This window comes from Triturus cristatus, chromosome 6, assembly GCF_964204655.1.
Source record: "Triturus cristatus chromosome 6, aTriCri1.1, whole genome shotgun sequence".
NCBI lineage: Eukaryota > Metazoa > Chordata > Amphibia > Caudata > Salamandridae > Triturus > Triturus cristatus.
This window is the reverse complement of record NC_140589.1, coordinates 887480094-887501270: the sequence shown is the minus strand read 5'-3', so window position 1 is coordinate 887501270 and position 21177 is coordinate 887480094. Positions and strand designations below refer to the sequence as shown.

At 40.6% G+C, this 21177-nt stretch overlaps 1 protein-coding gene across 5 annotated transcripts in view; it reads right to left on the bottom strand.

Annotated features, from left to right (window-relative positions):
- LOC146820739 (uncharacterized) overlaps positions 1–21177 on the bottom strand; it is a 669677-nt gene that overhangs the window by 31034 nt on the left and 617466 nt on the right. For 3 of the 5 annotated variants that reach the window (XM_085611515.1, XM_085611512.1, XM_085611514.1), the window contains one exon: positions 6474–6609. In XM_085611515.1, the coding sequence (XP_085467641.1) occupies positions 6474–6609 (136 nt within the window). The remainder of the gene's footprint in view (positions 1–6473; positions 6610–21177) is intronic. The other 2 variants (XM_085611516.1, XM_085611513.1) reach the window with 1 other exon arrangement.

Sequence of the window (21177 nt, the reverse complement as noted above, 5' to 3'; positions counted from 1 at the left end):
AGTCAAGTTGGGTGGATTGCCACATTAAACTCTCAGAGGCAGTCACTACTGAAAATATCTCGCTTTTTGAAAAGCCAGAACCGGCGATTGTGCTTTTTCATTCTGGTTCCCTCCCTGTGGATTGTTCCTGTTCTTAGGTCTTAGAAACTAAAGAGCAACAACAAACGCTGCCTTTCTGTCCCACTTTTAATTCTCTTAGAGACAAAAAATGGATTTATTGAAGGCAAGGAAGCCATCAATATATACATATTTTAGTTTCTTAAACCTGCCCGGCTTTAATGTGCTTATGCTGCCTATTTACGCACATAAAACTCAGCTCGAATGGTTTGCTAATGCTTGTTCTTTTTCTTAAATATTCTTATTAGTTTTTCACAGTATAAACAAAGCAATTTTAAGTCAGAAATACGAAATTGCGACACAAGACTTATTGTCCTCTTATTATACCATGAAAATCCAACTGTCAAGGTGGTTATTTCAAGGTTATATTCAGTTCTTAATCCCCCAGGCCAGTTCGCGTAAATCAGGAGTGAAATCCACGCCAACGTAGGTAAATATTTGTTTTTTTTCCTTTATCACCATTGATCACCTCACCTCAGATATCTACCATAACTATGTTTTACTTTTATATTGCTTTTACAATCCTAACTTAAAATATCTTCCAGTGCTATTATGGTGTCTCAATAAGGTTTTTCACCTTTGTTCCTAAGTAGTTGGGCCAATATGCCTTTCAGGGTTTTTTGTGGCCAGGTAATGCCCCTCTTGTGTTCCACACTTGGGTTTGTTCTCTTAATACTTCACATTTTAATGTTGCCCATCTATATAAGTCTACCTGCTGCATTTGATATGCAGGACTTTTCACAGCTTTCCAAAACATCATAATTCGGCCCCTCGCCAATAATGCCAGGTCTGTGCATCGACCTGCTTAGGATATAACAACAATCCCAACAGGCAAGCCAACTGCAGCGGGCATAGCCTTCCAGTTACTCATATAGTCTCTGCCACCACTTGAGACCAATATTCCTGAGCTGTAGGGAAATCCCATGTCATAGAGATCCAGGCTTGAAACTGAGAACCTAGTCAGAACGTGTACGATAAAGCTTCCGCAGACTAGCAGATATCAGATATATCCAATGGAGTATGTTAAATAGTATTAGCGAATCAGGATTCACACAAGACTCTCAATGCAAAATCCACTATCTTGCCGTACTTTTCGTTATCGAAACAATTCCTTTCCCTATCACAGGTGTGAGCCTCTTCAAAGAAGGGGCACATGTGTCAACCAACTCCCTATAGATTGATGTACCTGCCCTTTAACGTGGACCACATGTTAAGACTAAGAAGAGTCCAGAATGTTCTTGGATCGTATTCATACATCCCATGCCAGCTGGGAAGCTTTAGGGACTAGCAGTTGTATTTATACAGCACACGCTTACTCCCGAGAAGTCTCCTGGTGCTATTGACAGATAACTGATTACTATGTGCATGCTAATTAAATGAACCTGTTTAAGCTTACAACATTCCTGAATGTATACATGGCTTTATAAGTTGCTTTTTAATACTATCAATTTATTCTTTTATGATCTGCTGTTAAAAAAATCGAATAAAGTTTTGTGAATGAATGAGTGAATGACCGATAACCGATGTTTACAGTACCCAAATGAATGATACAAATTGTATCAACCTCTGAAGAATGAACGGCTGAGTGGACCTACCAGGATTTGAACTTGGCATCATGAGGTTAAACAAAGATCCCTGGAGTGGATGCAGCCCTAGTTCATTAAGTCACCTGATCCATATGAAGAAAACTGACCCGCCAGACCTGCTTAAGTGTCTCTCACATCATCAAATACTCTGAAACCACCATTCTCATAAAAGCTCCTTATTGTGGTGGTCCCCTTACTAAACCATTTTTGCTAGTCTATGGACTGTGCCACTTTTGCAAACTTGGGCAGACACCACAACAGGGTTCCAGCAGCAGTCCTCTTCAATCCACGTTTCCAGCAGTACTTTGCTACAGTCACCACTGGTAGTTAAAGGGCACCAGGTGATCATCCTAAAATAAGCTCAGCTTTGCGACAATTATGCGTGTGTGCTGGGACTGCAGTTAATGAACGATAATAAAGACTTAAAGCAGGCCTCTGTGGTCTGGAGCGGTGCACCAAATATACCTTGCTTGGACACGGAACTAGCCGATGCCATACACTTGGCAGCAGGGTACTCCTGAATTCTAGTATGACAAGCCTTTACCCCTGTTTCCTAGCTGGTGAGTGACATATCATTGTATGCTTTTGTATGGCTGGGTTAAACGTCTGACCAGGGCATACCCTTTGGTTGCCCTGAAGGTGCTGCTCTCTCCAAAGGCTGATACGTTAGTTGTCAAGTGGCAGAGCTTCACTCATCATTGTACTCGTTATGATTGCTCTCTTTGGAGACTCTCTTCAGCCCCCTGCTACTGAACAAATACCTAAAGAAGTCCACAACTATGCGCTGGAGGAGCTCTGTGGGTCTGCCTTGGAAATACGTCTGTCTGGCCTGCTGTAAAACAGGAGCGGAGAACTTTCCTACAGAGGGAAGTTTGCTCAGAGTAGAAACCTATCTACAGCAGCCGGTTGAAGGCACTGAACTTTGCACAAGCTAATTTAACCCATGTCTATGTCATCGGTGCTGTCTGAAGCTTAGGAAATGCCCAGCCGCTGTATTGCATGCCCTCAAGTTACCCTCATAGGCATCGAGTATTCTTGCACTCCTCCCTGCCCTGGACGGTTTGCATAGGAATTGCTACTAGGATGTCACAGCATTCATCTGTGAAGCCAACCTGTTTGTATCCTGGAGGCCAGAGGTGTGCTGCATCCAGAAGAATGCCTGACCACATTCCTAGCAGTCAGCCCAAGACCAAAAAGAATAAGCAAGCACCATCTGCATGCAGCAGGTGCTGGAAGCCGCAGCCCACAAGGACTAGCTTTGGTTCCCCTGTAGACACTTATGAATTTACCAATTTACCAACAGACTTGCCAGCATCATGGATCCTTCCTGATCAGTTACACACTACCTTTCTTTGAACATTAACCTTTGTGTGGTTTGTATATCGTATAATAAGCTCAATGTTTTTGCTCTAAATCATTGTACAACAACTGATGACTTGGTAACATAACTGTTTTGGAAATGAAAATATAAAGCGTTCTGACACCCTACTCAGGGTCATGTTCGCGCTATACAAAACACCAAATAAATAAATTAAATAAATAAACCAATGGACCTGTGGCCAGCCTCTTCACCTTCATTTGGGCTGTGATTGTTTTGGGGGGTTTGAACCAGACAGGACACAGCAACCGTTTTCCCACAACAATCAGAGTATCTGCAAATCTGCTGCCCACATCTAGGAAGAGGGCGACTGGATATACTGAACAATAAACACTGGACCTTCGCGGCTGAAGGTAAATATCCAGGCACTGACATTGCTCTAGAGCTAAGAGACCTTGTACGGATCCTACAAATATCAGCTAATGAGGTACAAGCAAAGGTACTGACCTAAGGGTCAGTGCATCTTAAACGCTTTTTTTACTAGCATGGTAGTAATATTCTCTGGTCCTAGCACCTATTCTTTTTGCCTCCTATTGTGTAATTGTTTTTTCTTTACATGAAGAAGAGTACTGGGTAGCACATTCATTATTAGTGCTGCTATTGTGAATGTTGGGCTTTGAATCTCTAACTCCACACCACATCCCTGAGTAAGGTTTTGACAGCTCACCTTGTTACCCTGAGAGTGAAGTGCTGAAGGAGTTTAGCTGGTGCTCAGTTATCAGTGGCCATAGTGGCTCAGGGCCCAGGACATCAGTGATAAAATAAAATAGTAGTGTATTCGTATATACGTTAGCATGGTCAATTCCAGTGCCTGTATTAGTTGAAGAATTACCGATTAACTATTCTGATTGTTTTGGTTGTCATCAGACAACTGAACTTAACAATAATATTTATATGTGTGCAAATAATTGCATGAGGTAAAATTAAAATTTAGTGCAACCTTGATTCAATGCTTGTTGGAAGAGTTTGTGTTAATGAGTAGTGAGCTGTGAGGACTAATGAAAAATCTGCTAGTGGTCCTTCGTTTGGGATCTTATACGAACGAGTTAAGGGAAATGTCATGCTACCCAAGCACTGTCATTTGCAATCTTGTGGGTTTGCACACATAAAGCTTCTGCCAGTAGCCGGCACAAGGCAGGTGAGTGTGCCATTCACCAAACCAAAGAGTGGGTCTAGTATAGGCTGCCTGTACAGGCACTGGCATGTTAGAATACTGTAGTAATTCTAGGCACTGTCGAAGGTCACACCAAAACATTCTACTAACAAAATCATTTAAAACACAAGGTGAGTAAAAGGGTCTTGGTGCTGGACCATAACAGGTTTCTGCCCCATCATTATGATCCCAATACCGATTTTAGCTTTTACTGTTTTTTTTGTGCCATGGACTGAAGGTGCAGTGTGTGCTTTTACATTAGAAACACATTATCAATTTTGTTTTTTTAGGCAGCAGTGGATTCATTCGGATGCTGTAAAAGCTATGCATGTAGTTCTTAGTATCTTTCCATTGCTTAGAGCACACAAATGGGTAAAATATATGAAAATACAAAGTAACTGTATAGAAATAGATTCGGACAAATGAAGCTGCGTTAATCTGCTAACTGTTTACCAAATCTGGAACCAATCCACCCTGGATTATGCATAATCGTGCTCTTTATCCCCTTCTCTCCATGCAAGCACTTTTTTTTTTTTTAAATAGTCAGTGACATCCCGTTTACAGTTCTGTCCTAGATACAGATTTAGCTGTTTCATCAGCCTCATGTAATACAAGAAAATCCTAAATAATAAAATACATATACATCCACACATATAGCAACTTTGATTCAGCCTTCTTCGCCCACTGGTCTTTTTAAGTGTTATTCAAAGTTTGCTTTTGCTCACACTGCAATGCATCATGGGCTAGCGGATGGCCCATTTGCACTTGGAATGACAGCAGTTTTTCAGATCACATGCGCACATCCTCCTAAACATAGTTCCAGCCAGGCTGGGGTTGGTGGACCAAAATGGCTGGCCAAGTTCTTTTTCATCTTTGTAACTCCAGCATTATTTATTATTAATAATAATGTATATATTGCACATACGTGCTAGCAAGCCTTTCATCCACTGGTCTGCTGTCATTCAGATATTGCTTCTGCCCATCACAGCACACAGCATGGACCACAGGGTCAGCATACTTCAGCCATTGGCTTACCTACCTGTGAGTGACAGTATTCTACTCTTGCACAATGTGTGCGTCTGCACGATAAGGGATTCCCTTCAGTGCCAGGGACTGCCTGTGTAGTGTGTGCTTTGACATGAGAATTTTTTTAATCAATTTTGTTTTTTCAACAATTGGTTGTTGTACTTAGGTGAGGGACTAGCAGCTCCCCCGAACACTGTTGCTGGGCCACTTGTGTGTCTTCATACAAAAAACATCACAACGAAAATAAGCATTGGCAAAGCAAAAAGGCTTGCAGCCAATGCTAGGCCAATTGACTTTGCCAATGCTTTTGGGGAAAAAATCAAAAGTCTGACACCTTAATACTGTGACATTTTTACCTTCTTTACTTTTAATCTATAAATTTCGAACTCATGTTTAGCGAACACACACTGCACCCTTGCAAAGGCCATACTTGACTTTGCTAATGCTTCCTTACCAGGAAATCCACTTGCAGGAAAACAATGGATTAAAGGAAAATACAGTAGGCAGGTAAAGTGAGGATAGCCTCTTCGGCTAAAAACTAATATAATGTGTCAATTACAATGCCGTTAGGAAAGGCTCCGAATCAGATTCAGGTTTGCTGAATCCGAATCGGAACCTTTGTTCCTGACCGAATTGTACACAGTTCCCAACGACCGATTATAATGCATGTAAACCAGTAGGGCTGTCCGAATCGGTTCCGAATGGCATTCGGACAGGTTGCGTCTTTCGGAGCCAAATTGTACAGCTTCATGAACTCAGTTTCCGAGCAATCGATTACGATGACCGATACGTACAGCCGTTCCGATTCCGTGTGTCAGGAACAAATCGGCTGCCCGAATCTGTCTTTTGGAGGCCCGTAGCAGTCCCCCTTCACCCAGGGCACTCCACATTGGGCCCGTGGGGGTACCCAAGGGACCCCCCTTTCCAACCATGCACAGTGTGGCAGTCACCTTGGGGTGCCTGCCACAGGGTGCAAGGTTTTCCCCAGCCACCCCTTTCTTCAATGGGATCCTGTGTTCTCTTCTAAAACATAGGCTCCCATTGAAGTCAACGTTCCGAGTCGTCCGGAAAGCATTCCGGGACCAATTCGGTAGGAATGCTTTCCGGACGAGATTGTAATCGGCCCCTTAGTGTTAAAATCTAATCCTGCAACAGATATCACACATAGCAATGTCGGTATCCAGAATGATTTAACATTCATAAAATCTCTCACCATGCTTTGTTAGTTCAGCAACACAGGATGCCACATATTGAAGACATGTCTCGTCGTTATCAGGACTGCAAAGAGCTCGGAGTAAACCTTCTAAGCACGCACTTTCAACAATCTCCTGTAAATGTAGAGAGGAAATCTAAAATAACAAACACACTGCTTGAAAAGTTACTTCATACATAACTCGTATTTAATAAAGAAGCGGCTGAGAACACATTAGGGAATATGCAGATATTCGTGTCATTAACCCAGATTAGAGCACAATTACATGTTTAAACTCTTTAAATTGCATATGCTGCATTATTTTAAACCTTTTTTTTCTGGAGCAAAAAAAACCACAGATGCTGTTACATTTGCGTTTGAGAAAAGGCAAAATCACCACTACACCAATAAGTACAAAAGCTATCTGTGTGCAACTAAACATTTACGTAAAATACCATCCATGCAGTATTTCCAGTAAAAGAATCTAGTAGCATGCGCCTGACAAAAACATTTCGAGTCCAACACACTGCCAAATACCCTTCCAAACGACTTGGACATTATGAAGTGTTTTATGATTTTGATGTTCTATAAGAGAGAAAATTATCTCCAATTGGATGGTATGTTAAATAAATCAAAAATTAGATTTCAAATGATTAACAATCCTGTTTATCACCTGAACTAAAAGTTATGATCCAAACAAAGCACTACAATATATTCACTTGATTAAGGATATACAAATTAATGACAAATTATACTGTAATGGGTATATTTAATCAATTAGAAGAAGCTTTAATTGTGACACAGGTTAGATCTGTATTATGAAAATAAGGTTTTGTTCTTCATTGCTTAGCATAGATTTGTACTGGAAGGTTACCTTTTCACTGCAAAATACAATGATTAGACATACTTTAAAACTTCTCCCGAATTGTATGTGAGCTGTACAGTGCCACACACATGCAATGTGTGCAAAGTTAAGGGACATATAAAACATTGCTCCCTGTTAGTGCCTGTCTCAAGGAGGTGTTATTTTTTGGCGAAAAGCCCTGTCTACCATTGTTAGGGTTTTGGGAAAAGGTACTACCCATGGGATGCCCCTTTTATGCAAAGTAATGCAAATTAGTATAAAGTGCCATTTCCATTAGATATAGGGCTACTTTCCAGTGCAATAAAAGTTTTGTAATGAAAAGTAAATACTTTATTAACAGGTTGCACTGTAAGTAAGTAGATTTTATTGTCTGATTAATAAAAATCATAACAATATATTTAAAAACAGCTATGACGCGTCTCACAGCAATACATCAATCAGAATCAAAATCAAACCTTGATAAAAAAATAAAGTGCTTGCCTATAACCATATCTCATCCGGAAAAGGAGAGAATTGCAAATTCATCAAGTAGGTATAAATTCTCTTCAAAACTTTTATCAATCAGTGTGCAGAAATTAGTGCAAAGTAACACTAAAGTGCTTCAGTAGTTATACATATATACATTAAAAAAAACATAGGTTTCAGGGGCGTTATAGTTAGCTGGAAATTTCCCTCGTACAAACCCTAGAAATTCCTCTGTTATAGTTAGTTCAGCTAACTATAACTCGCGCCCCCGCAATGCACTGCTGATGACGTGACTTATTACATCACTCATGACATGGCCAGTGACATCACTGATTACATCACTGATTACATCACTGATGACATCATCCAGTGAATGTGTGTTTTTCTGAAAAGTTTAAATATGTTTTATATATTTATAGTGAAAGGCCTATGGAAGAATGAGTGGGTGTATAAGTGCGTGAATGGGTGATTTTCTAGCTGCATAACTGACTCTATAAGTGAGTCATTAAATGTATCTTACTGCAGACTAGTGACTAAACTGTGTGAATGTCTGTATGTGTCTGTGCGTTGGTGTATAAGTGGCTGCATGGTTTTGTGAATAGCTATATGAGTGTCTATATGGGTTATTGATTGGTTGTCTGAGTATCTGTATGGGTGCCTGAGTGTTTGTGTGTGTAGGGTGTGTGCGACTCTGTGCATAGATGTGTGAGTGGGTGATTATATGGGTGCATGGTTTTAACAGTGCAACTGTGATGGACTGTATGGTTGGGTGAGTGTATATATGAGTGTGTTAGTGATTGAATGTATATCTCAGTTGTACATGTGTCAGTAACCACATATGTGAAACGCAGTGTATATGTGTGTAAGAGTATATAACTATCTATATGTGAGAGTGTGTGATTGCGGGAGTGGCTGTATGGATGAGTGTGTGCTTGTATTAGTAATTGTATAAGAGTGTCAGAATTTGTTAGTATTTTTATGAGTAAGTGAACTTGAGTGTGTTTAACTGTATAGGTGAGTAAATTGGACTGTGTTTAATTATTTGCACAACTGACTAGGTGTGTCAGTACCTCAATGGATGATTGGCGGTGTCTGAGTGTCTATATAGGTGTATAAATGCATCTGATAGTCTTGTACGGAGTGACTGTAAGTATGAGTGACTGTACAGGTGAGTGAGTGGAGGTGTATGTAGACCTAAGAGTCAATGAGTGGGTATGTAGTTATTGGTATTGGAGTATCTATGGTTTTCAAAATGGCCGTCTGAAATTTTGAGTCGGCGTATGAAAGGTTATATTAGGGTGTGAGAAGATGCACTAATTTATCACATGGATGACATCATCAGTGATGTCATCCGTGATGTCATTTGAGATGTCATCAGTAATGTCACTGACCATGTCATGAGTGATGTAATATGTGACGTCATCAGCAGTGCATTGCGGGGCGCGAGTTATAGTTAGCTGAACTAACTATAACAGAGGAATTTCTAGGGTTTTGTACGAGGGAAATGTCCAGCTAACTATAACGCCTCTGAAACCTATGGTTTTTTTAGTGAATTTCTAAGGTTTTTTAAATGCCAATTCCTAACTATAACGCCCCTGAAACCTTTGGTTTTTTCAGTGAATTTCAAAGGTTTTTTAAATGCCAATTCCTAACTATAACGTGCATGAAACCTATGGTTTTTTTCAGTGAATTTCAAAGGTTTTTTAAATGTTAATTCCTACCTATAACTTATCTCTAAAGATATCATGTTTTTCAATTCAGTGTGTCAATTTCATTAATTATGTTTTTTTTAAAAATACTTTGTTATCACCATTTTTTAAACTTATTTTTTCAATTAATTCTTTTAAAAATTAAAAAATATTATTTGAATTTAATGGGTTTTTCAAACATATTTTTTTATATTTTTCAAAATATTTTTTTAACTTTATCTTCAAAACTTTATTTTATATATATTTTTTCCATGTTTTTGGATCCACGCACCCTATGCGCACCGTTCTCGATCCCTACGCGGTAGCATCCGCGCATGGTATGCGTTGGGTACGTGTTTTGTGCGCAATCGCAATGCGTCCGGTACGCGACACGTTCGATGTACGTAACGCGACGTTTACGTGCCTCCGCGATGCGTCTTCTGCGTCTATGACGCAGTAGGTGCGCGGATCCCGCAAAATATTTAACATTTAAATAAACATATATATGTATTTCATGTAAATATTAATTGAAGACAAACTCTGAACTAGTCTTAAAAGTAATATATTTGTACATCTAATCCTATATTTCTTTTTAATTCAATTTCGCGGCTGCGCGCTGGGTGCGTGCTGCATATGCGCAGGGTGCGCGGATCCCATGTGACCTGCAAAAAAAGAGATTTGATTGGTTCATTACACTTCCTCTTCTAACTATTGAAAGACCCCACCCAATTCAATCATTCTTCTTTGACCTTCTTTGGAGGAGCATCTCTTTGCAGAGAAGAAGATTTTTTTAGACTAAGTTTACACTTAGCTCTAACTTTTTTCTACCAAAAATGGCTTCAGGGCAGCAGGCATCACCTGCATCTCCTCATACATCTGAGGATGAATTTTTGGAGGAGACACCACGCACACCACGTTTTTCTTCAGTGGTGTGGAAATTATTTTACTTTTCCTGAGGGGCAAACAAAGACCAATGCCACCTTGGTCACGTGCAAGATTTGCAAAAGAGTGCTGTCGCGAGGGGATCCTAACAAGAAATACTCGTGCGGCACGGCGAGTATGATGAAGCACCTAAGGACCCTTCATCCGAACAATCTTGCACGAGAAGAGTGCAAACGGATGAGAAACACTCCTGCTCCTGCGCCTTCCACCTCATCGCAGCCGAGCACTTCAAGAGTGCATCTATCAGCCAAAAACTTGAACATCCGTCCTCAATTTCAATATTTAAAAGTGCTCTGCACTAAGTGCAATGCGACTTTGTGTTACGGTGAGCAGTCGATCGATCTGATCTGCCGCCGGCAAGAAAGTCACATTTGCTAGTTTTTTTTAAAATTGTTTTTATTGTTCCCTGAAGTTCATTGTTTGGTTCCTCCTGTTTTGTTTTTTGTTGGTTTTTTTTGCAGAAAACCCCAAAAAAATTAAAAATTGTTCAGAAAACCCCCCAAAAAATATAAAAGAAGAAAGAAGAAAAAAAAAGTTCTTGTAAGAACTAACTTTCCTGGTTTAAAAAAAGAGCTACATTTCTTTGTTAGTGTATGAAAGTTTAGATGAATGTATGTGTAGTACGTAATTGAGTGAATGAATGCATTAGTAGCGTATGGTGAATGTATAAGTGCAGAACTATGAGGAAGTGCTGCAGCATCACACAGTAACCTCTTTAACTACAGTGTGCTGCAGTACTTCCGAAGAACAGGGATGCAACATATGTACATAAATATGTTGCAAATCTATGCTTCTCTCTGCACAACTGCTTACACTGCAGCCATGTGGTGACACAGGCACCCTTGCACCATAGTGCAAGGACATCTGTGTCATGAGCTGTTTGTTTTTGTGCAGGAAGACACACATTCCTGCACAAAAACAATCAGTAAAGGCATTTTCTCCTTCAATGTATGCTGAGCATTGTAGCATACATCGAAGATATAAAAATGTGGAGAAATGAAAACAATTCTCCTTGTTGTGCTTTCCTACACCAATTTTAGAATGGTGCAGCATTCACACACAAATCGAGATTTATGATTTATGACAAATCTAGACATGTGTCTTGTTCTATGAGTATTCAGTGCAATCATGCACAACAACACTTATAGAACACCCTTTCAACACGGCAAGTATGATGAAACTCCGAAGGACCCTTCATCCAAACAATCTTGCACGAGAAGAGTGCAAACGGATGAGAAACACTCCTGTTCTGTATCTGTAAAAAAGAATCACAAATAAATGTATATTCATAACTTTCAAATTTATACTATTCCATTACTGTACAAACACATTTTATATAAAAACTGACTAAGAAACTATAGCCCTGAACCACAAGTGTGACAATGGTTAAAACACTACATGCATAGTGCATACTACTTTGAAGCAGTTCATGCCCTAAAGCCTACCTCACTAAAAGACTACATGCTAACTGACTGAATGATTACAGTACTATAAGGAGACACACTGGGTGAGTGAAAGGGTGTTTGCTAGAAGTGTATGCATACTGACTGGGGAATTGAAGGTGTGAAAGACAACTGTGTAGGTGGCTAGAGGCCTGCATGCATAGTGAATAGGCATTTGAAGCAGTCTACGTGCTAAGGCCTGGCTCACTGCATGAGTACTTGGGAACTGACGGAATAATTAGAGTACAGCAAAGAGAGTGCCTGGGTGAATTTATAAGTGGTTGGCTTTTGACACAGTGAATGGATTAATAATTGGTACTGAATGGGTCACTAGAGGAGTGCAAAGGGAGTGACAGGATGTTTGCTGGACTGTATGGATACTGACTAGGGAATTGAAGGTGTGAAAGACAAGTGTATAGTATGTTAGAAGACTGCATGCATACTGCGTAGACATTTGAAGCAGTCTATGTGGTAATGTATGGTTCACAACATGAGTACTTGGAAACTGACTAAATCATCAGACTACTGCTAGGACAGTGCCAGGGTAAAACCTTTAAATTTTCAGTTCTGTCACAGTGAAGATAATAGTACATGGTACTGCACTTGAGTGTCAAACCCCGACTCATTTTATCAATGCATAAGCAAAGAATAGCTTCTAAAGCTACTAAAACTTGACAACATGACCGATTTTAAAACAGTTATCTGGCAAATACACCATGTTACCAAATGCTTCTATCACATTCCTTACCCAAATGTACACAGACTCACACTGTGATTTTAGACAAGCAACACTACCCCTAGCAGTTTGCCAAAACTCATTCACTAGTCTAGAAGAGGTAAGGGTACTGCACACAATCTACATATTTAAGTACAGCATATTAGTGTCAAAGCATGACTCATTTAATAAACGCATAAGCAAAGACTGGCTTATAATGCTACTAAAACTTGAGAACATGACAGGTTTTAAAAGAGTTATCTGCCAGAAAATACACGATGTTACCAAATGCTTCTCTCACAGTGGTTCCCAAATGCACACAGACTCACAGTGTGATTCTAGACAACAACCACTATACCTAGGAGTTTACCAAAAATCATTCACTACCGTGGAAGTGATAAGGGAACTGCACACAATCTACATATTTCAGGACTGCACTATTGTGTCAAAGCCTGACTCATTTAATTAAAGCATAAGCAAAAACTGGCTTCTAATGCTACTAAAACTTGACAACAAGACAGGTTTTAAAACAATTATCTGTCAGCAAATACACGATGTTACTAAATGCTTCTCTCACAGTGGTTCCCAAATGCACACAGACTCACAGTGTGATTCTAGACAAGCAACACTATCCCTAGCAGCTTACCAAAACTCATTCACTACTGTGCAAGGGGTAAAGAGACTACACACAATCTACATATTAACGTACAGCACATTAGTGTCAAAGCATGAATCATTTTATCAATGCATAAGCAAAGACTGGCTTCTAATGCTACTAAAACTTGACAACATGACAGGTTTTAAAACAGTTATCTGTCAGCAAATACACAATGTTACCAAATGCTTCTCTCACAGTGGTTCCCAAATGCACACATACTCACTGTGTGATTCTAGACAAACAACACTATCCCTGCACTATACCAAAACACATTTCTTCATCTAGAAGGAGTACTACATTTTAATATAGAAACATAACTCATTTCACAAATTCATAAACAATGACTGGTTTCTAATTCTACCAAAATATAAAAACAGCACAGTTATCTGTCTGCAAACACATGAAAAACACAAATGCTTATCACAGAATGGTTTCTACATGCACACACACTGTCCATAAGATTGTAGAGAAAAAAAGTACTCCCTACACTTTAGCAGGAGAAATACATTAGTCTGATTAAAATCAAAATAGTCTACATACATCCCCTCACAATTAAATAACTCACCTTTCAAGTTGTTTTGTAGATTAAGAAGTATATCAGTCACACACCAGATTTTCTTTTACAGAATCTCTGCACTGTGCACCTCTCAGCAAAAACAAAGAATGGAAAAGTTTCCCTTTCATTTTCCACACATATACATGAAAACATCAAATCACAATCCTTCACACATAAATTCAAAAGCAAACACACATTTCTATTGGTTAAACATTTCAACCCTTTCCAAATGAAATACATTTCACCCCTTCCCCCAATCTGCCTTCTGCCTGTTACCATAGAAACAGGTCATGGAACGCTGCACTGAGCACACAGGTCACAAGTTCAGCACACAATGTTGCTAAACAAGACAGCAAGTGTGCTTGACTTTTCAACATATCAGCTTATCATATATAATGTTCTTTACAATCAGTTTTTGTTAACCAATAAGAATCATGCCTTTAAAAAACAGAAATATACACCCTACCTTTCAGTGTAGAAAGTTGTCATTCAACCAATGATTTCTTGTCTTTTTAAAAAAAAAAATTCCTTGGATCCGCGCACCCAACGCGAGAGGATCCGTGCACCAAACGAGATAGGATGCGCGCACCGTGCGCGCATTTCGCCGTTTAAAAAAAAGAGGGCCCTTCTGGGACCCCCTAAGCACCTCTACAGGGTCAGAGTATTTCCACTCTGCCCCCTTTATATGTTTTACACACTTATTCCCCTTGCTTCTTCAGCCTCTCTTCTACCGAGGCAGAAAATGGCCGCCAACAGTTCCTGGTTTCGAATGTAGACAGACACTCAACAGCCAATTAGCATTCAGCGCGCGATCGGGAGGGTGCGCGCTCGGTTCAGGGAGGGTGCGCTTACGGTGTGGGTAGGGTCCGCGGATCCTCCCCGGCCATAGATATATATGTACTTTTAACTCTAATTTTCTCATGAACTACTGAACGGATTCACACCATTTATGCAAAAGGCACGAGTCTGAACTGAGGACTACCTCTTTGCCAAATTTGGTGTCATTCTGTTCAGCGGTTCGGGCTGTAGCTGCGACAACAGATCCTATTGGAAATTGCTTGGGGAAAACGCGTTTTGGGACCCCCTTTTTTCTCGGCCCCCGCTAGACAAATCACCACGAAACTTTCAGGGTAGGAGCGGAGCGGAGCGGAGCTGGCCAAAAGTTTGGAAAATTTAGCGAAGATTTGTCAACCGGCGCCAGACTTATTGGGAATAGAATGTTGCGGATTTCCTATGGAAAATAGGTCCTAACTATAACTATCTACTGGCAACCACCAGTAGATAATATATATATATAAATATATATATATACGCACACATACTAGAATATAAAGGCTCAATACAAGAATTAGTGCAAAATGATGCTAAGGTGCTTCAGTAGTTATGGTGCGCTCTAGAAGATGTAATGCAATGGTCCCAGAATCAGCTATAAGTTAGAAAGTTGATGGGTTAGGGTAAGTTGGTGCTTACGTTCTTCACAGCATTCAAAACCAAAAAATTGGTTCCTAGAAATACTGCAAACACTAAAATACAAACGTTCTTAAAATTTGTCAGATCGTTCTAGGCATTAAACTAATATGTAATGGTAATAACAGTAATAAAAACATATGCATAGTAGCGCCAAATTAATATATTTCCCCTTCATAATAATCCATAAGGATTGGCCAATCACGAGACTGATTTCAACATATTATCCACCAAAAGCCAAAACTTGACAAGTCAACAAATTAAAGGAATTGATCTGCCTGATAAAGAAAGCATGATGGTTGGACGGCATGTTTTCTCACTTGCTGCTATAAACAATGGTTTCAGCAAAGTTTCTAGTGGTTTAAGCAGACACAGACTATATGCAATAAAAATACTTTTGAGTAGGGGCTGAGTCTACAAGAATTTGTTGGCCAGTAATGCACTCACCTTGGAGTACCATCCTTAGCTGCAGGGCCGTACTGGGCACCAGGCAGTCCCCCGGTGGGCCGCACGGGTGGGGGCCGGTTTTGGGCCCCTGGGGGCCGTTTTTGTTACAGGGCCATTTTTGCAAAACCGGCCCCGACAAAGTGCTCGGCGGCACCTCGGAGGGGGGGGGGGGGGGGGGCGGGTGGCGAGCACTTTGCCAGAGCCGGTTTTGGTTCCCAGTCCGGCACTGCTTAGCTGAATACCTGCAGTCTTAATTTATGGAATTAGGATCTCCATACACTTGTAAAATCAGGATTGGTAAGTTCTTGCCCACAAAAATGACTAAAGAGCCAGGTTGAGATATTCAAGAAATGAAGACTTTTTAAATGGTGGCCTGTCTCACTAGCATTTGACTTTGTAGACCAAACTCCAAGCGAATTTCCACATGGCCTATGCTCTTTGGTATCTTGAAACAGAGCCTTAATTGGAAGCTTGTCCAGTAGTTTAGCATCCAGACCTCGAAAGATTACTGAGCCATAGGTTAGTGCAAGAATCAGTTTTGCCTTCATGATTTTTACTGAATGCTCATAGCTCGGGAATGTTAGCTTGCCACACAATGATCTAAAAGCAAAGATGAGAGAAGCAGTTTTAGCCCTTAAAAGGTTAAAATGGACTTTAAACAAAACTCTATCATCAAATAATTTGCCTAGATATTTGTAAGACCTGACATTCAATCAACATCCCCCGTACTGTCCATTCACGGGGTCTAGGACTGAATCGCCCTATTGACATTATTTTAGTTTTCTTTATATTCAACTCTAGGCAGTCTGCTGCTATGTATTCTTCAAAGGACTCGATTAACTACTGTAGGCCTATTGGTATATGACTGAGTAATATGGTACCATCAGCATATTGTAAGTACTTTAAATTACAACTGGCGAAATTAGGAGAGTGTGTTTTTTACTTTCAGCAGGTGGAGATGTAGATCTGCCATTAAGAGTTTGTATAGACATGAAACTAGCACACAGCTTTGCTTCAGGCCACTAAAGGTGTTAAATCGCCGGGTCAAGCTGGTACCATCTCGCAACTTCACATGGATCCATGTGTTTGTATACAGGTGGATAATCATAAGTTTATGCTGCACTCACCGTGTTGCTAGCTTTGACCATAGCAGCTCGCATGGAACAGTATCAAAGGCTACTTTCAGATCAACCAAGCAGATGTATAATTTTTGCCTTTTGTAAACTGCTCTCTGTGCCTTTAGAGTAAGAGGCTGTAAATGTGTAGCTGTTGACTAGCCTTTCCGGAATCCCTATTGGTAAATAGGTAATATGTGATGCGATACTGCCCACTCTTCAAGATCCTTAAGTAAGCATGATGCAAAAATCTTCGCCTCAACATCTGTTAGAGCTTTAAGCCGGTAGTTTTCTGGGTTATCCGAGGGACCATTCTTGTAAATGGCCTTCAGTATGCTCCCTTGCCATGATTTCGGGACCAATCTTGTTGATAAGATCTCATTGAATAATGTGGTTAAGATTGCTGCCCACAATTCTGGGATGGTTATAAAAATGGCATGGGGGAGATGGTTTGGGCCAGGTGCTCTATTTGATCTAATCCCACAGAGAAGGGTTGAAACCTTTTCTTTACTTAATAGCTCGGTAGATGGTATTGTTTCCGTGCATGGGCTCCTGCTCCTCAGAGTATGTTGGTTTAAGTTGTCGACCTTTTCCTGATGTTCATTCGATGCAACCGGCGTTTTAAATTTCTACTGTACGCCTTGTTCTACATTGGATTCAGAAGGCTCACCGTACAGGCCGGAGATGAAAGCCTCCCAGCCACACTCAGTGATATTAGCACTGTTAGCCCTTCAACCATCATTTTTCAAGTCATTAATAATTAGCTAGAACTCCTTAGTAATAATATACCCTTTTTGCCTTCCATATTTCTTGTTTGTCTGCCCTTCTCAGGGATTTCAATGAGAGCTTTCGAGAAGAGTTTCTGATTGAATATGTTTGCCAAAAGACTGCTCTTGGCACACTATTGAGGGCCTTCTTTTGTTAGTAGAGCTTGAACGAGTACTACCTCTTGTGGGTAATTACAATAGGGTTTCCCCTTCGTTTGTTTTTAGCAGTAAAGTTTTCTATTAAAGATTCCAAATCTCCACCATAGATGTTTCATTTTATGCCACAAATTAAACAGCTTATTTCAGGCTGTTTCGTTGACTGCCAAACCAACGTTTTCAAATTACAGAAGGCTGACACTTGATGGAGAATATTGGAGTTCAGCTGGCTGGCTACGTTTAGTTTCAATATTACTACTTGGGGGTTGTGTTCACTTCTAACTTGTGGTTCGACATAATACCCAATAACGTGGGAGGCCAAGTCCATGGAAATGATGGTATAGCCTATTATAGAATGGCGATTGGAATTTTTGAAAGTTGGCGCAGTTGTTAAATTATTTGGAGGATTATCTTTCAACATTATTGGGCCCAGTTTTTGTAGATGAATTAAAACACTGCTTGAATTATCAATTGTTTTTCTAAAAACCATGTGAGTATTGAAGTCACCTGAAATATTCAGGTTTCCAGCTGGGTATTGGTAGGTAAGAGTTTAAAAAAAATTGCCTAAGAGTGGCACGCTGGGTTATATTAATAGATCTCCTTATATTTCAAATACATGTTCTATAAAATTACTGGAATATAGAAATGTAATTTTATGCATTGCAGCCAAGGCAGTTGTAGATCAGGTTCTTAGACCTTGTTATCTAATTCCAAAGTTATGTATACTGAAAGCCCACCTTTTGCACTGCCGAGTAAAGATGATTGAGTGGCTGGGATGTAGAATTCTTGGTATTGGTAAATATTGAGGTATTACCTTCCTTTCAAGTTTCCTGGAACATCAAAATTTTGAAATTCTTTAGAAAAGTTGTTGTATCTTGGTCTTCCAGCAGCCTTGTAATGCCATGGACATTCCAAGAACATATACTAATGGGGAATTGAGATTTGTCTGAGTTACTCAACCATCAGTCCTCGCCCTCAGATTCTGCTTTTGTAAGGATTGTTGGAAGCCAAGCCCAATCCTCCATTAGGACTGGCCCAGTTGGAATTTGTTCATAAATACGTGACCAGAAATTAAACATGCAATTATAAGACCTGTTGATATTGCAGGATTAAAAAGGGGGCCAATTGCTCCTCTTAGAATTGCTGAATCTTTTTTGGAGATCCTGTTTGTAATTGTGTCTGGCTGCTCATTTTTCTTTATTTCCACTATAGGAATCAGTAATGTTGGATAGTTTGCATTATCACATTTCCTAACCTCAATTCCCCATTCTGCAAATTATGATCCACATTCAAATTCCTTATTCGCAATTTGATTACTTAGCCATGTGGTACAGGTAATTTCTCATGAAGAGACGGAGGAGTCTTGTTAAATTGGACAGATTCTAGATCATCAATTGTAAGATGTGAGCGCACTAGAACTGAAGCAATTAATTTTAATATATTGCCACGATTAAGAATGTCATATCGTCCTCCTGATTCATACAAATGGAGAAAGAGGATCTTGATAGAATTACTGGGGCGATTAGCCTGATTTGTACTTGTGTCTTTTCTGATGGAATACTCAAATCCTGATTTCAAGCCTTGTGTCATTAGTAGCGTATGGGATCCTCTATGTAAGGAAGATGTTTGAATATTAAAAGGATTTCTTTCACTAGCAATTAGGGAGCTTTGTGATTGCTCTGATTTGTTTATTTGTGAGGAAATACAATTAATTAATGATTTGGTCACATTTACAATGTTTTGTTGAAGTGCTGAGAATACCTTTTTTGCTGGTCCTCCTTTTTTTTCTTCAATGGAGGTGCATCCACATCTTTCCCATTGAGCAATAACACTACCTCTTTTCGAGGACCTAGATGATGGTTGATCAAGGCGCTGTTGCTAAGATTTAGATGAACACCTCCTGTTTCATCCTCAGGAGGTATAGTCTGTTTGGTGGAACTTCGCCTTTCTCCACCACAGGAGGTTTAGTCTGTCAATTATCCTGTATGATAAGTTAACAAAAGTTGGGTACCATTCATTTGACCTATCAGCCGTAACAGGCTTAGATATTTCTTAACTTTGTTCTGTGCCTTTCTTAGCCTTTTCCTGGCTCTTTCAGTTGGCCCATTTACTTAAGAGGAGGTTGATGAGTTTGAGATGTTTATTGTATAACTCCACTTTCTTGCTTCGTCTCTAATGGCACCACTCTATCCTCATCGGATTTGTCAATCACCAAATTATTCTGAGCATTAAGTAATTTATCTGACTCCACCAAGGGCTTACCTCCAATCGGAAACACTTAGGAAAGGCGAACTGTGGCTGGTTTGATTCTGCTTGCTCTAGGACCCATAAGGGTTTAAAAGCAGCCTTATGCATTTGACTCTCATACAAAATGGTCGACGGCTGAGGAGCGCCGACCAGGAGCTCCCTGGCTAGGGATTGCCTTTTTGGCATTAATCCCTGGAAGCAACCCCCCCTACACCACCTACACCCCTGGAGATCTGTAAACTGCGGTCCTTTGACTTTCTAATCCCCAGATTAAATTTAAAGCCGGTTTCAGCAACTTCAGAGGAACCATGAAAAACTGCCGATAGCGGAGCCCAAGCAACATGGCCGATGACCGGTGGAGCTGCCTAGGTAGCTGAGAGGAGATGGGCTGGGGATCACCCCTCCAGCCATCACCTACTCGCCGGACATGGTCACGATTTCTCATCTTCCCGCTACGTCTCCCTCTTCCCTCGCTTTCTTGAGCTGCTGTTCTGGTGCCTGAATCGCTTTTCCCTGACTTTGCAGCAAGGGAACGCCATGACGCTGTGGACCTTTGTGTCCCCGAGTGCTCTTCTGGACACATACGAGTGAGTGCGGCGTTTTCCTGTTTTCTGCACTCCCTGATCCCGTGGCTGCCCCTTCTCGGGCTGCGGCTTCTGCGCCCGAATCGCCTTCCCATAACTTAGCTGCAAGTTTAAAACAGAGACGCTGCTGCCCTGTGTCCCAAGTGTCTCCATCAACGATCTGAGCGAGAGCGGTGTCTTCTCTGTCTTCTGCCCTCCTGACCCCGTGACTGCCAGTGGATCTGCAATTCCCACTTTTTGCGCTGGAGAATTATTGGGATCGAGTCCGGAGTCCTCCATCCTAACGGTGCCGACCGGTTAAATAGATCGCCACAAATGGCCGATCTATGTCCTGGGGTCGCCAGCCCGTTTATCGCATCACGTCGACCTCCCTTCAGGACGTCCTCCATCTCAGTGTTAGCGATTAAACTTTGGATCACTACATGCAACCTGGCTTCGGTCTCATCCAGCTGCCTAATTTTTGCTCCTTATGGTTGACTCTCCCATCTAAAATCATCGCAGACATCTTATCGGTGGGGATGGTTTGGTACGTGACAGCCATTTTGTCTCCTTCGACTTTCCCTCTCTGCAGCCTGGTTACTCCTGCTCGATGAATGTGGCCTGCCTTTGAT